This window comes from Pinus tabuliformis, chromosome 8, assembly GCF_031772625.1.
Source record: "Pinus tabuliformis cultivar Carrire ecotype Pingquan chromosome 8, CPIR1, whole genome shotgun sequence".
Classification (NCBI taxonomy): Eukaryota; Viridiplantae; Streptophyta; class Pinopsida; order Pinales; family Pinaceae; genus Pinus; species Pinus tabuliformis.
In genome coordinates this window covers 1,519,596,771-1,519,611,297 of record NC_142294.1, presented here as the reverse complement: position 1 = coordinate 1,519,611,297, position 14,527 = coordinate 1,519,596,771, and the positions used below count along the sequence as shown (strand labels likewise).

Below are 14,527 nucleotides of genomic sequence, written 5' to 3'. Positions count from 1 at the left end.
CCAGGCTCCCTCTTAACTTAGGGAGTTCTTCTTCTTCTTTATGACATCAAAGAATCTTTCGTGGCTTCCATCCTTCTCATCAGAGTTATCATTACCATCACCATTCACATCATGCTTATCACATCAACTTTTCTTTACGAACATCTTCACTATCTTGAAGATCACGTACCTGCACAACTTAGATAGCAAGTACAACCAAATCTATAGAAGCATGAAGTTAACCATATCAAAATCATGGAAGCATTCGACTTTATGTGTCGGATGCCCAAACTTAAGTACAAACAAGAGACACATAATCTTCAACATCTTGCTAGGGACTTTGTCATAAACCCTAGACTACTTCATCAAGGCTTATTTCATAACAACTTTCATTACATCTAAGGTTTCAATGTTTCTTTCCAAAGGTATGACATACCCTACTACAACATATAGCAAACCCTAGAAACAATTCAAACAAATATAGATTTGCAATGCATCTAACAACTTTCAAAATTCATATGTTATACTTTCTACTAGGATTTATACAAACCCTAGATTTCATACATGAGATTCAATAATCAAAACCAATCACAGCTCAATCAGGCTCAATCAACACCATGACTAGCTTCCACTAGGATTTGTTGCAAACCCTAGATTTTCTCAAACAATCAAACATTAATCATAACCAAATCTCAAATTTCAACAATCTTACATAAATCTACATTGTCATCAAACATCAGAGATTTTCACTTCCACTAAGGCTTAACTCCAAAACCCTAGAATTCACAAATACTATCATTCTAGAGAAACAAACTTCGACTAGGGTTTAGTTCCAAACCCTAGGACTCATGACCATCAACAATTAGGTCAATTCATATATCTAGGATATCATGCACAAGCATATCACAACATGTGTTAGTCAAAACCCAACCATACAAATATCAATAAGAGTTAGACATATAACAGACTTGATCAGACTAGGGTTCGATCGGACAAACACACACATCTCAAGGTAATCATTTTAAGACATTATAAGGGTCTTGCTTATACATTCTACCAAACCCTTTGGGTTTCAATACAAGAACATAGCAAACCCTAAATTACCAATACTTCAAAGTTTCAGAATTTCAGACATTACCATTCAACCCTAACAAGTTAGGGTTTCCATAACCATACCAAAATCCCAAACAAAACATCATCAATCAGTTACTTTAGACTTCATCAAAACATCAGATATTTTCTTTCAACAATAACCCTAAGCAGATTAGGGTTTCACACATTATCATTAGCATACCCTTAAGTTAGGGTTTTCCAGAGAACCTTTCAAGGGTTCTATAAAAACAAACAAGGATGCAAGGAGGGTAGATTTATCAAATGATGAACCACCCAAAACAAGAATTTTTATAATTCAATACAGCTAGACATAGCTAGAAATAATGATGTTAGTGATGTAACGCAAATTTCAAAAATAAGATGAACGTACTTTTAAGTCTATAGTCTAAGACATACCTGGAGAAGTTCCTCAACAAACCTTGTAGGAAGTGTTCTCTTTGTATTAAGCCATGATCTTTTATACCTGTAATACATGCTTTCAAGTAGAACATGTGATACCAAGAACATGATTTAATTTCTCAAGTTAGATCTCCTACATAACCATGGAGGATGGAACCCTTTGAAAAATTACTCCTTTCAATTAAGGATGTTTTCTTGAAATCCTAGATTACTCGTAAACCCTTTAAGATTAGATACATTTGAAAATCTAAAAGCTTATGAACATACGTACCTTGTGTTTACATACATCTGGTTTTATTAGACTTGTTGTAGTGACAATACTTGCTTGATTTCTTTTAAGTTGGTTCCTTGTACTCACAGAGTGCTTTCTTCGGACAGACTTCGAATAGTCGTCAAATGAATATTTTTGCTTTATCAAATCCTCGTTACCTAAGTCACCTAACACGGGGATTCGGGACACGTAGGATTCAAGATTCGTGGTGTCGGATTCGGACACGCTGACCCCCCGGAACAGGACACGTTAGGACACATTATATATTATTTTATTAAATATATATATATATATATTTAGAAAAAAATAAATATATATATATATATAATTAGATATTATCATATTTCTTACACAACTTTTAATTAATGATACAAATTTATTGATTCCAAACATAGATCTTCATCTATAGCTATTAGCATGCATAGTACATACAAAATTCAAATAAATGTCGGTGGTACTGGTCACATAAATGATAAATCTATTAAAAATTTAAATCATGATTCATAATTCATAACTGAAAGACAACTTACAACTACAAGATAGTAAGATAAACACACCGACAACTGTAGTTTTCTCATTAAGTCATCAAATCAAAATGTGTTACATAGGTAGTGTTGGTGCAATGCCAATGGCAAATAGAAATAGAAAATATAAAACAACTACAGGTATATAAGCCTCAAGGCATCAATCAGCATCAAAATCAGCATCACTGTCCCCATCATCATGGTCCCCACTGCTCTCATTTGCATCCTCCTCCTCCCCTATATCCATAGTCGCCTCTGCATCTGCTAGTATGGAGGTTGACCCCTCTAAGTCATCAAATCTAACAGGCTCTAGCACTGGATCATTGAGATCCATGTTGGCCAATGCCAACTCAACAGTGGTGTCCAGACCCATATCATCAAGAAAGACATCCCACATCTTTTTCTTTCCCCTCAACCACTCTTCCCTCTGCCTGTAAATAAGACGAAGGTTGGTGTGCACATACACCATTGTCTCTGCCCTGGACTGCTCAAGCCTGCTCTTCTTCACACTACACAAATTCCCATATGTGCTCCAATTCCTCTCGCAACAAGAGGATGAAGTCACTTGAGAGAGGAGCCTCATGGCTAACTGCCGAAGAGGAGGGCTTGTTGCCCCATGATTTGCCCACCAAGAATAGGGCTTCTTAGCCCCCTTGTCTCTAATCACATCATAACCTCCAAATCGACCACTGCCAGTGGAAAACTCTGCAAAGGCATCCTCCACCTCAACAAACAATGCACTATCCTGATAAATCCGCCTAAATGCCTCTTTCCTCCCCTGTGAGATTTCACCATCCATGTGAGGAGGGAATCTACGGGAAGGTCCACCATTCAGCCACTCATGGCTGTAGTATTTGGGGTTCAATGAGTGAGCCAAACAATGTAAAGGTGTACAATTCTTGTCCCATCTGTTGATAAGAATATTCTGTATAGTATCACAAAAGGCCTCTAGTGATGTCTCATACTCGGGGCACTCACTCTGTAGAATAATGCTCCTCACAGACTCAATCATGGAATCCCATCTCTCATAAACCTCTCCTAGGATGGGTTTGTCTGTATCTGCAACTCGAAGCAAAGAAATGATAGGGTCCATGATCCGAATAATTAGATCTACCCTCTCCCACCAACCATCATCTAACACTGTGTCCTTCACTCTTTTAGAGGCTACCTGATCTGTCTTTCTCCAAAAAGACCAAAACTCAGAAATAACCATGGACCCAAGAGCGGTCTTGACCTCCCTCAACCTCTTCAACATCATGAATGAAGATGCAAACCGTGTATCAGCAATCTTCAACAATGATAGATTGTTGTACTCCTTGTAGATAGTGAGGGCATTTGTATGATTTTGCACAAAGTTACGGATATGTCTTGCATCCTCAATAATGCTTCCAATCCAAAGCACATCAGAAGCAATGGATTTTAGTGCTAAGTTCAATGAATGGACAATGCAAGGTGTCCAAAACACTTGTGGATATTTAGCTTCCACAATCATGCCAGCAACCTTGCAAACAAGTGCATTATCTGTAATGATTTGCACACAAGAATCAACACCTACATCTTCAACAACTTTAATAAATAACTCACCCATAAATTGTGCCTCCTTGTATTCGCCAAGTGTATCCACTGCTTTCATGAAAATTGGACCATTCAAGGAAGACACCATGAAGTTGATTATTGGGTGTCATGCTGGATCTGTCCATCCATCAGAAACAATGCTAACCCCAGATGTTGGCCATGATGCCACAATAGGCTCAAGCATTTTTTGCACCTCTTTTTTTCCCTTCGTCAACAATGTGGTTCTCAGCTTCTCTGACCCAGGAGGCACATACCCTGTTGGAGCCCCTTGAGTTAGAGCTCGACACATCTCAACAAATAAAGGTGAACGTGCAACATTAAATGATATGAAGCAGTGTTGATAATATCGCCGAAATATCGGCGATATTCGCAAATATCGCGATATTTTCGGCGAGCCGAAATATCGCCCTCGAAAAATCGCTATATTTTCATGTTTTGAATTTCTCGCGAGAATTCCGAAATTTCGGCGATATTTTAGTAAATATCGCGAGACGAGGGTAAATATCGCCAGGTTAGGTTTTATCGACTTATAAAATGGTTTTTGAGTTTTCGATGCCCGTCATTTTGTTTTCGTGCGAGCTGGAGAGTGAGACGGAACCGGTCGGTGCTGCGAAGGAGGGTTTACCGTTTGGCTGCCAAGAAAACTTAAAAGGTATGAATCATTCACATTGAATCCGACATCGTCTTCACTGTTCAGTGCCGCTGCGTTTACTGTACATACTATATACAAACGCTGGTTTACAACTGTGTTTTATAACATGTTGCATATAGTTCAAACTTCATATTACATAACTTCGTTTTAATCACCGCTACCACTATATAACCGTCAGGAATCCACGAAGACTGTAATCGTTGTCTTTAATAAATAATGTAGGGTGGTATGAATCGTATGATAATTTAGTGACTATGGGAAATTGTGTAGTAACTCGTTTGTATGGGGCAGTACTTTCTACTTGAAACCAACTGCTTCAAATTTTCAAAATGACAATGCTGAAACTGCCTTACTGCTGCATAGTGACAATGATGTAACTGCCAGGCTACAGCATATGAAACCCTAACGCAATTATGCCTCAAATGTACAGTAAAATACTAAAATATTGAATCTTGATACCCTTACAACCTGCTATCCTGTTGCAAATATATAATAGTGAAGCCTAACTGGACAATAACAAACACTCTTACAGGTGAGTCGGTGACAAATGACAATACTGCTGAAAGTGACAGAGAGACTTTTGAAAGTAACACCCTTACTTCTGTAGAGTTGCAATAAGCCAGAGTAGTGACTATGAAACCGTTGCATATGTTCTCAAGGAATAGGCTTAAGATAGTCTAAACTTTAGACTCTAAAGTTTCTAATATCTATTTCAATTTTCCATACACAAGGTGACAGCTTATTGGTGTGAATGGGTTCTGTTCAGTGTTACCCCTCATATTATCTGAGGCCTTATACCTGCGATTTTCATCACAGTGTCATAGTTGTGAATCTTTATGCCATTTAGAGTCTAGACTAATTTTAAATGTTTTTATTTTTTATTTTTATTTTGTGTATTTTTAATGTTTTTAGTTTTTTAAATGCACTGAAATCAAGAAAGATATACAGTTTCTCTACTAAAAAGTAAAAACATAATTACAGCAAGCTATCCTTGCTGTGATTTAACGTATAACTGAATTAAGCAGTGTTGAACAATACCTTGACAAGTCTGGGCAGCAAGGACTGACAGTTAAACAAATTAAGTTTTAACTTTTAACTGTCATTTTCTTAAGAATTTTATATATTAAAAAAACAAGGGTTATATATTACTTAATAACTTATTAAGTTACTAATTCCAAATTTTTTTTGGTGCTGTAGGTTTCCTTTTGAGTTAGCCCACTACAAAATACAAATATGCCAAAAAACTTGGACCCATTTTGGGAGTATGGGATCCCTGATGGTGGGACAAATCGTGCATATCTTTCATGCAAATTGTGTGGGGACAAGATGACAAGTGGGGTTACACGACTGAAATACCATCTTGCTAGACTCACTGGACATGATGTTGGCATTTGTCAAGTTTCTAGTCCGGAGCTTATACGAAAAGCTCTTGAGGCAATTGAAGAAAAGGACAGAAAGAAGGAAGAGGCGGAAAGAAACAAAGCTGAACGTGCAGGTAGATCTTTTGGGATATCTTCTCCTGATTTTGATGTTCAGGGTAGTGGCCCTACTGGCCCTAGTGGGAGGGGCTCCACAACTGGCACACCATCACATGCTAGCGCTACTGCTAGTGTGAATGCGAGGTCATCATTTTTTGTTCCACGAACAGGAGCTGGAGCACAACCTGGCATAAAATCGCTTTATAAAAAAAAGGAGAAGCAAGAAGCAGATAGAGTCATGGGGAGGTGTATTTTTTGGAGCGACTTACCTCTCAGCATCACAAAAACCAATCCATTTTGGCAACCAATGTGTGATGCTATTGCTGTTATGGGCCCAGGGTACAAAAGTGCCACATATGAGGAGTTGCGGGGGCCAATTCTTCAAGCAGAAAAACAGGACATCAACTCTAGATTGGCGGAGTTGAAACAGACATGGGAAGTCACTGGATGCACAGTGATGTCTGATGGTTGGACAGATAGGAAGGGTAGGACCCTTCTAAATTTCTTGGTACATTGTCCTAAAGGTACCATGTTTATTAAATCGTTGGATGCATCAGAACATATCAAAGATGCAGCAACGATATGTGAGTTGTTAGATGGGTTCATTCAGGAGATTGGTGTGCAGAATGTGGTGCAAGTCGTAACAGACAATGCAGCTAATTATGTGTCTGCCGGTAGAATGCTTATGGAGAGGCATCCCACATTGTTCTGGACTCCATGTGCAGCGCATTGTCTTGATTTGTTGCTTGAGGATATGGGGAAACTCTCCTTCATCAAGGAGGCAATTGATATGGCTAGGAGCATCCCCAAGTTTATTTATAACCATGCTTTTGTTCTTAGCCTTATGAGGAGGTTCACTAGAAACAAGGAGTTGCGGCGTCCTGCCATCACGCGTTTTGCCACAACCTTTATTACTCTTCAGTCTTTGCTTCGATGTCAGTTCGAGTTGAAGCAAATGTTTGTGTCTGATGATTGGCGTGCTTGTAGATACAGCAGGAGACCTAATGGGAGAGCCATTGAAAAAATGGTGTACTCTGAGACATTTTGGCGTGGAGTACAAGAAGCATGTGCAGTTAGCGAACCCATAGTAAAGGTTCTTAGATTGGTGGATGGAGAGAAGCCTGCAATGCCTTATTTGTATGAGGGCATGGATAGGGCCAAGGAGGCCATTCGTTCCTATTATGCAGACAAGGGTTCTGCTGGCCTTAATAGGCAGATGATGTTATGGGATGTGATCGATAGTCGGTGGACAGGGATGCTTCATCGACCCATTCATGCAGCAGCACTCTTCCTCAACCCTGCATTTGCATACAAATGCAAATTAAGTTTTGATGGCGAGGTGATGGAAGGGCTCCATTCCTGTATTCAGAGGATGGTACCTGATTCTGAGCTTCGTAGCAAAATCAAGCGCGAGGTACAGAGTTATCAGGATTGTGTTGGCCTATTTGGCTTTGATGATGCCATTAAGGAAAGGGCCCTCTTCATGCCACGTAAGTGACAAGTCATCACTCATTAGAAATTAGAAATTTGAATTTAATTATGTTTTAACTTTTAACTTTTAACTTTTAAGTTTTTGAATTTTTTATTTCATTATTTTGTTGTAGATCTTTGGTGGCGAAGCTATGGTGCAAGGGTACCAAATTTGCAAAATTTGGCTATACGAATCTTGAGTCAAACATGTAGCTCTTCAGGGTGTGAGCGCAATTGGAGTGTATTTGAGAAAATACACGCCAAAAAGCGCAACAGGTATAACTTTGAACTCAAGCCTTCAGTTGAGCAATTACACTTATTGTAATTTTTAATTTTTAATTTATGACCTTCAAGTGTCAAGAGTCAAGAGTCAAGACTCATTACTTTTTTTGACACTCTTATAGGTTGGAGTTCGCACGCCTCAACGATTTGGTGTATGTGCATTACAACATCCGACTTCGAGTGAGGCAAATAGAATCACCAGTGGATCCAGATGCCATTTCCTTAGACAATATTGATGTATTGTCTCCGTGGAGGGTGGAGTCTCAGGAGCCCATATTGGAGGAGTCACCTTCATGGTTAGAGCCAGTGGCAGATGATCCATTAGAGCAGGGGCAGCAAGAGGAGGACTCGAAGTCAGAGGAGGAGCAGCACTTAGAGGAGGAGCAGGAGGAGCAGGAGGAGGAGGACACTGCGGGAGCATCAGCATCAACACCATCTGCTATAGATATAGGAGAGCATAGCTCCATGCCTATCACTCATTATTTGACATTAGGTGCAGAGGCAGTGTCAGGGCCTTCTACTACTAGGGGCAGGCCTGGCAAACAGCCCATCATGTTTTCCCGTAAAAGGGGGAGAGGGCAGTAGAATCTAGATAGATAGCTGCTAGTTTTATTTGTTATGCTACATGTAACTCATGATGATGAGATACTTTTATTATTATATGTGATGTTATTTTGTATTGGTTCTCCACATTTGAGTCCTTGAATGGACAATTATCAGGGATTAGCACGATTTGGTATCGCCTTTGATATATCATTTCTATTTGACATCATATATATCAGTGTTTTCTTCATATTTATGTGCCAATGTGTTTATTAAATTTCATGTTGTTATTGCTTTATATGTTTAAAAATCTGAAAAAAAAAATGAATATATTATGCATTTTTTTAGCTTGCTTTTGTTGTTTAAATTCTGAACATGAAGATGTTGCTTTAAAAATTAAAATAGTTTCTTGAGTGTTTGCTGGGCACTGTATAGTTATACTCATTTAATGCCAATTTTTTGTTTTTTTTGTGCCCTAGGTTTGAATTAGTTCACTACAAATGTCAAATATGCCAAAAGCCTTGGACCCATTTTGGGAGTATGGGGAGGCTGTTGGTGGGGCAAATCAGGCATATATATCATGCAACTTGTGTGGGACCAAGATGTCAGGAGGGATTACACGATTGAAATACCATTTGGCTAAACTCTCTGCATATGATGCAGATGTGATGCCTTGTATGGTTTCTAGTGCAGAGGTTATACAAAAAGCTCGTGAAGCAATTGCTGAACAAGACAGAAAGAAAGCTGCTAGGGAGAGGCCAATGGTCTCAGATAGATAGCTGCTAGTTTTATTTGTTTTGCAACTTTTGCTACATATAAGTTTATAACTCATGATGATGAAATACTTTTAAAGTTTTATATATGTGATGTTGTTTTGTTTGAGTCCTTGATTGGACAATTATCAATTTATCACTATCAGGGATCAGTAGGATATGTGATGTTATTTTGTTTGAGTCCTTGATTGGACAATTATCAGGGATCAGCAGGATTTGGTATCGCCTTTGAAGTTTGATGTATCATTTCTATTTGACATCATATATATCAATGCCTTCTTCATATTTATGTGCCAATGTGTTTAGTTCATGTTGTTATTGCTTTATATGTTTAGAAATCTGAAAAAAATGAATATATTATGCATTTTTTATGCTTGCCGATATTTGCCGATATTTGCGCCGATATTGCCGATAAGATATTTTCCGGACCCTCGCCGATATTTTCCCGATACCGATATTATCAACACTGAGATGAAGTTTTGATAGAAGAAGGCAATGGTGAGATCAAACTCTTCCCGCCTCTCTTTTTGGAAAATCTTGTCCACTGGACCAAGTGCTCTTCTTTTTTATGCTTGTCCCCCAGTAGAAGTAGAACTCTCAAATGGAAATTTGGTGTTGGCTTTCCTCAAAAATGGAAGGGGGTCTTCATTCTTGGGTTTTTTTATTTTGAAGCCAGTGCCACATGTTCCATACCAACATTGGCCTCCTTTTCCAATTCTTTTCTCTTTTGTGAAGTAATAGCTCTACAAGATCCAACCCCACAACCAGGTAAAGCCAACAAATGTGATTTCACACGATAATATGTGCTTTTGAAAGAAATGTTACAAAAATTGCATTTCCATTGCACATTGCCTCTTCCCTTTCCCTTGTTTGTCTGGCCCATCCTCTCTTGTGACATATTTCCACAATGGATATTTATCAGTCTTTAAGTTCTCTTCCCTCAACATTACTTGCAGCAAACTCTGATGATATTGGGGGAGGAGGGGCATCTCTACCCATGACATTCTTGCCCTTCCTTTGCCCCCTAACTGCTGCCTTTGATTGAGCCATGAACACTGTTACCTGTAAAAAAAATGAAAAAAATTACAAAGCATGCACAAATTTGTAAATAAAAAATGAAAATCATATACAAATTGTTGTAAAAAATGCAAAAAAATGGAGGTGAAATGCCAGTCTTAGAACAGAGACAGTTTTAGCATGTCTTTTGGAAATTCAAGGTTGCAACTTGCCAGAGTATTCTGAGAAATTCAAGGTTACAATACACATAAATTATAATTAAATAGATTCCACTATCCAGATATAAAGTTATTTCATGACTCACAGCAAAGAAGGGTTTTGATCTTGCCAAGCTCGTACAAGATTTCAGTGTATTTGGGCAGCCAAGTTTTCTCCAAGATTGCAGTTTGATCCTGTGGAAGGAGAGGCCGAGAATAGGCATTATATTCTCTGATCTATGAGAGAATGGCCACAATTCTGTGGAGGAGGGCCAAGCCTCTGTTCACCATGAAAAGGAGGCCATAAAGCTTGGTTGCTGGCAGAATAGAAGCCCGAGTTACCTCAATACACAACCCAGGTGAGAAGGCCTTTTAAGACCGAGATATGGACTCCAAGTTGATATCTAAAGGAAAGAATCCAAGGAAGTTTCGTTATCTATGGTGTGGAGTGGTTGAATAATAGTGTGATTGGAGTGGTTTCGTTATCCAAGTAAGTTGAGGCCCTTGAGAATGAATGGAGTGGAAGAAATGCCTTGACAAGTTGACAAAGAAAAAGGCTTCCTTTTGAAAATGTTTTCATAATGCATTCCCAGACAACAACGAAGGGAATGTTTCTGAAACACCATGCTGCAGTTAGGTGTTCATTCCCTCAACAAGAATGGCATTAAGCAATTTCAAAGAGGATTGAATCTAATCAGTGTTCTCATTATAGTACAACGACGGGAGTTCAAAAGGGACATGACATGTTTTGGGACTGCTGCCTGGGAACCCGAATACCCTCAGATTCCCAACAAGTGAAGAAATATAGGCCACAGACCTGTAGATGGAGACTGAGGATTGTCAAAGGGCTTGACTGGTAATCTGAGGTCAGAAAATTCTGTGGCATGGAGCTGCTCAACGTAAACTGTAAACACTGAACAGTGAGATCAGAAATGCTGCAAATGCACTTACCTGGTGGACCGGTGGTCGATTCTCCTTGTTGAATGCTCTACTCCTTGCTGCAACAGCACAAATCACTTGCCAAATGAAAATATTAATGAGAAAACACACCCTTTTCATACCCACGCTGAGCTTAGCGAGTCCTGGAAACAGGACACGTTTCCCAAAATCGCGACACGCTTTTGAAAATTGTGACACGACCTCAGATTCGACGTGTCAGATTCGCTGGATTCGGGATTCATAGGGGGTTTAGGACGAATCCGGTTACTTAGCTCATTACATTGCTAAGATGCACTGAAATTTATCACTATAATGTCATTGAACCTCCCTCTGAGATTTGCATCAATTCTACACTTTGTCACTTACTGAAATCTCATGAGTTCATCTCTCTGAAGTTGATCCAAACAGTTCACTGCAGAATATCGAAACCTGGTTACTTAAGTCCACTGAAAGTCTTCTCTAAAGTTTGTGTGAGATTTTAGATCCTCATTTTCTCAAAATCTTAATTCCATTAGCCCATAAATGTCCTTGGGATCTTGATCTAACTGACTTGATCTTCAATGCAAACAGAACCTTTCACTGAGAAATCTTCAAAGATGTATAAGTGATCTTAAAAGTGCCTTTGATCATGACCTTAGCTCTGTTACCATGTTGAGAAATCCAAAGTGTGGCAATAAATCAGTTTTTCTTATTATGATATTATCTTGTGATGTTTCATTATTATTATTCTTTTATTTGACTTATCATTTCTTTATCATCAAGACTAATGCCAAACAACAAATAGTGGAGGACACAAGATGTAGGCACTATGCGAGGGCAAAACCCCCCTTGAGGGGAAAGCCCAGTCAAAAATTCTCTTCCTTCAATAGTTTTCTTTGAGAATATTCAACCTAGTCATAGACCAAACCTTCCCTCCATACCAAGTTAGCCCTTCCAGAGCTTTGACCCCTTTGTAGCTGCACTTCCACCCCAGCGACTTCGACTATGCAACAACTTATGGCATCAAGCAACAACTGCCAGCGACAACACTTGAAAGACTTCGATCTCCCATACTAGGGCACAAAAGAGAGAGAGAGTAGCACCAAAACTTTGATTTCTTCCTTCTCCTTGACCTTGACCCAACTTGCACTCCTTTTGGCTTCCTTGATCCACTTCACACTTTTTCTGGCTTCTAGAAAGATATCAAACTAGCTTGAGATGAGATGCACCAAATGAATTCGATCTCCTTCCTTTTATAGGCTCCAGGTGAGGTCGAATAGGTGTCCTTTAGGCCGACTTGATCTCCATTAGGCCGACTTGGTGTGAAGGTTACATAAATCATATTTTACTCAATAATAAACCTTTTTACATAATTCCAAAGCCCAAGAAGGGTCTCTTTAATTGTACAATGACTCTATTGACTCAATATTAATCCTAGGAGTCCACAATGGGGACTTTGACTAATATAATGATGACCCATATTAATCCTAGGAGTCCACAATGGGGACTTTGACTAATATAATGATGACCCAAGCATGAAACCCATGCTTTAATAAGTCATTGATACAATAATAATAATAAAAAATTTCATGCTTTAATAAGTCATTGATACAATAATAATAAAAAATTCCTTAATCTTTCGATACATACATTACATGATGATTCAAATACATTTATGAAGACCGAACCTAGTTACATTGTTCAACATTAAGGAGATTGTAAAAATCCCATCCCAAAGAAGCCAAGTAAATAAATCCTTAGGACTTGATGATGAAGATCCACCTATTATATTGCAAAATATTCATTTCACTAGGACTAATCCTGGCCATGACCCATTTTTGGTGACTCTAGCTATAAATAGGATTCTTCATAATTGCGAATTAGATTCGGGGGATTTCGCAAACATTATGCCACTAAAATTCATGAATCAACTTGAATTGGACATTACTCAACCCTATAAGAATGTGTGTGGTTTCGATTCCAGGTCCTAGAAAGATATCGAACTAGATTGACATGAGATGCACCAAATGAATTCGATCTCCTTCCTTTTATAGGCTCCAGGTGAGGTTGAATAGGTGTCCTTTAGGCCGACTTGATCTCCATTAGGCCGACTTGGTGTGGAGGTTACATAAATCATATTTTACTCAATAATAAACCTTTTTACATGATTCCAAAGCCCAAGAAGGGTCTCTTTAATTGTACAATGACTCTATTGACTCAATATTAATCCTAGGAGTCCACAATGGGGACTTTGACTAATATAATGATGACCCAAGCATGAAACCCATGCTTTAATAAGTCATTGATACAATAATAATAATAAATTCCACTCTATTGACTCAATATTAATCCTAGGAGTCCACAATGGGGACTTTGACTAATATAATGATGACCCAAGCATGAAACCCATGCTTTAATAAGTCATTGATACAATAATAATAAAAAATTCCTTATTCTTTTGATAAGTACATTACATAATGACTCAAATACATTTATGAAGACCGAACCTAGTTACATTGTTCAACATTAAGGAGATTGTAAGAATCCCATTCCAAAGAAGACAAGTAAAGAAAGCCTTAGGACTTGATGATGAAGATCCACCTATTATATTGCAAAATATTCATTTCACTAGGACTAATCCTGGCCATGACCCATTTTTGGTGACTCTAGCTATAAATAGGCTTCTTCATAATTGCAAATTAGATTCAAGGGATTTCGCAAACATTATGCCACTAAAATTCATGAATCAACTTGAATTGGACATTACTCAACCCTATAAGAATGTGTGTGGTTTCGATTCCAGGTCCATTCCCATCCACGACCTTATTAAAGACCTTAAAGTAGCCTTGGTTGTCAATGAAGATATCTTTGTGCTCATGGACATTGTTTTTATAGACATACCTGACGTATGGAGAATGTAATTTTCTAGAAAATGGGGTGCTTCTGTAGGTGGGCAACTTTAGATGGATTTATCCTATGCCACCATCCCTCAACCTGATGGGGCTCTGTTTGTTCATTATAGGGAACTCCATATTCCAATTCATGTTGAGGATATTGGCCTTCTCCCATATCTTAATAAGCCCCCTAAATTCAAGGATTCGAATGCCCTTGCCCTTCCTCCTCCCCAAGAAGAGTGTCTCCTTAAAACGCCCAACCCTAAAGGAAATAAGCCTAAAAAGAAGTGGGTGCAAAAACCAAAGAGGGAATTTAAGGTTGGGGAAGTAGTGTTGGTTGATAAAAACCTCGTGCCTATCAAAATCCATGATAAGGTTGGTGAAGGATACTATTACATATAGCTAGAATTGACAGTGAGCTTTGCTCTAACCCCATCGAGAC

General features: G+C 38.6%; 2 protein-coding genes across 2 annotated transcripts in view; one reads left to right on the top strand and one right to left on the bottom strand.

The window, feature by feature from the left end:
- LOC149241668 (uncharacterized) overlaps positions 1-14,527 on the bottom strand; it is a 411,686-nt gene that overhangs the window by 107,573 nt on the left and 289,586 nt on the right. The gene's annotated exons all lie outside the window — the stretch shown is intronic.
- LOC149241670 (uncharacterized) lies at positions 7,334-14,112 on the top strand. The gene is made up of 4 exons (XM_089461029.1): positions 7,334-7,481; positions 7,596-7,737; positions 7,866-8,096; positions 13,995-14,112. The coding sequence occupies exons 1-4, from the start codon at positions 7,334-7,336 to the stop codon at positions 14,110-14,112; spliced, it is 639 nt and encodes a 212-aa protein (XP_089317155.1).

What these genes read in the sequence shown, in the direction of transcription:
- LOC149241670 (XM_089461029.1), top strand. Translation starts at nt 7,334, where the DNA reads ATGGAAGGGCTCCATTCCTGTATTCAGAGGATGGTACCTGATTCTGAG. An exon ending in CACGCCAAAAAGCGCAACAG is followed by an intron (nt 7,738 to 7,865) that starts GTATAACTTTGA and finishes ACACTCTTATAG; the next exon opens with GTTGGAGTTCGCACGCCTCA. An exon ending in CAGCAAGAGGAGGACTCGAA is followed by an intron (nt 8,097 to 13,994) that starts GTCAGAGGAGGA and finishes TTTCGATTCCAG; the next exon opens with GTCCATTCCCATCCACGACC.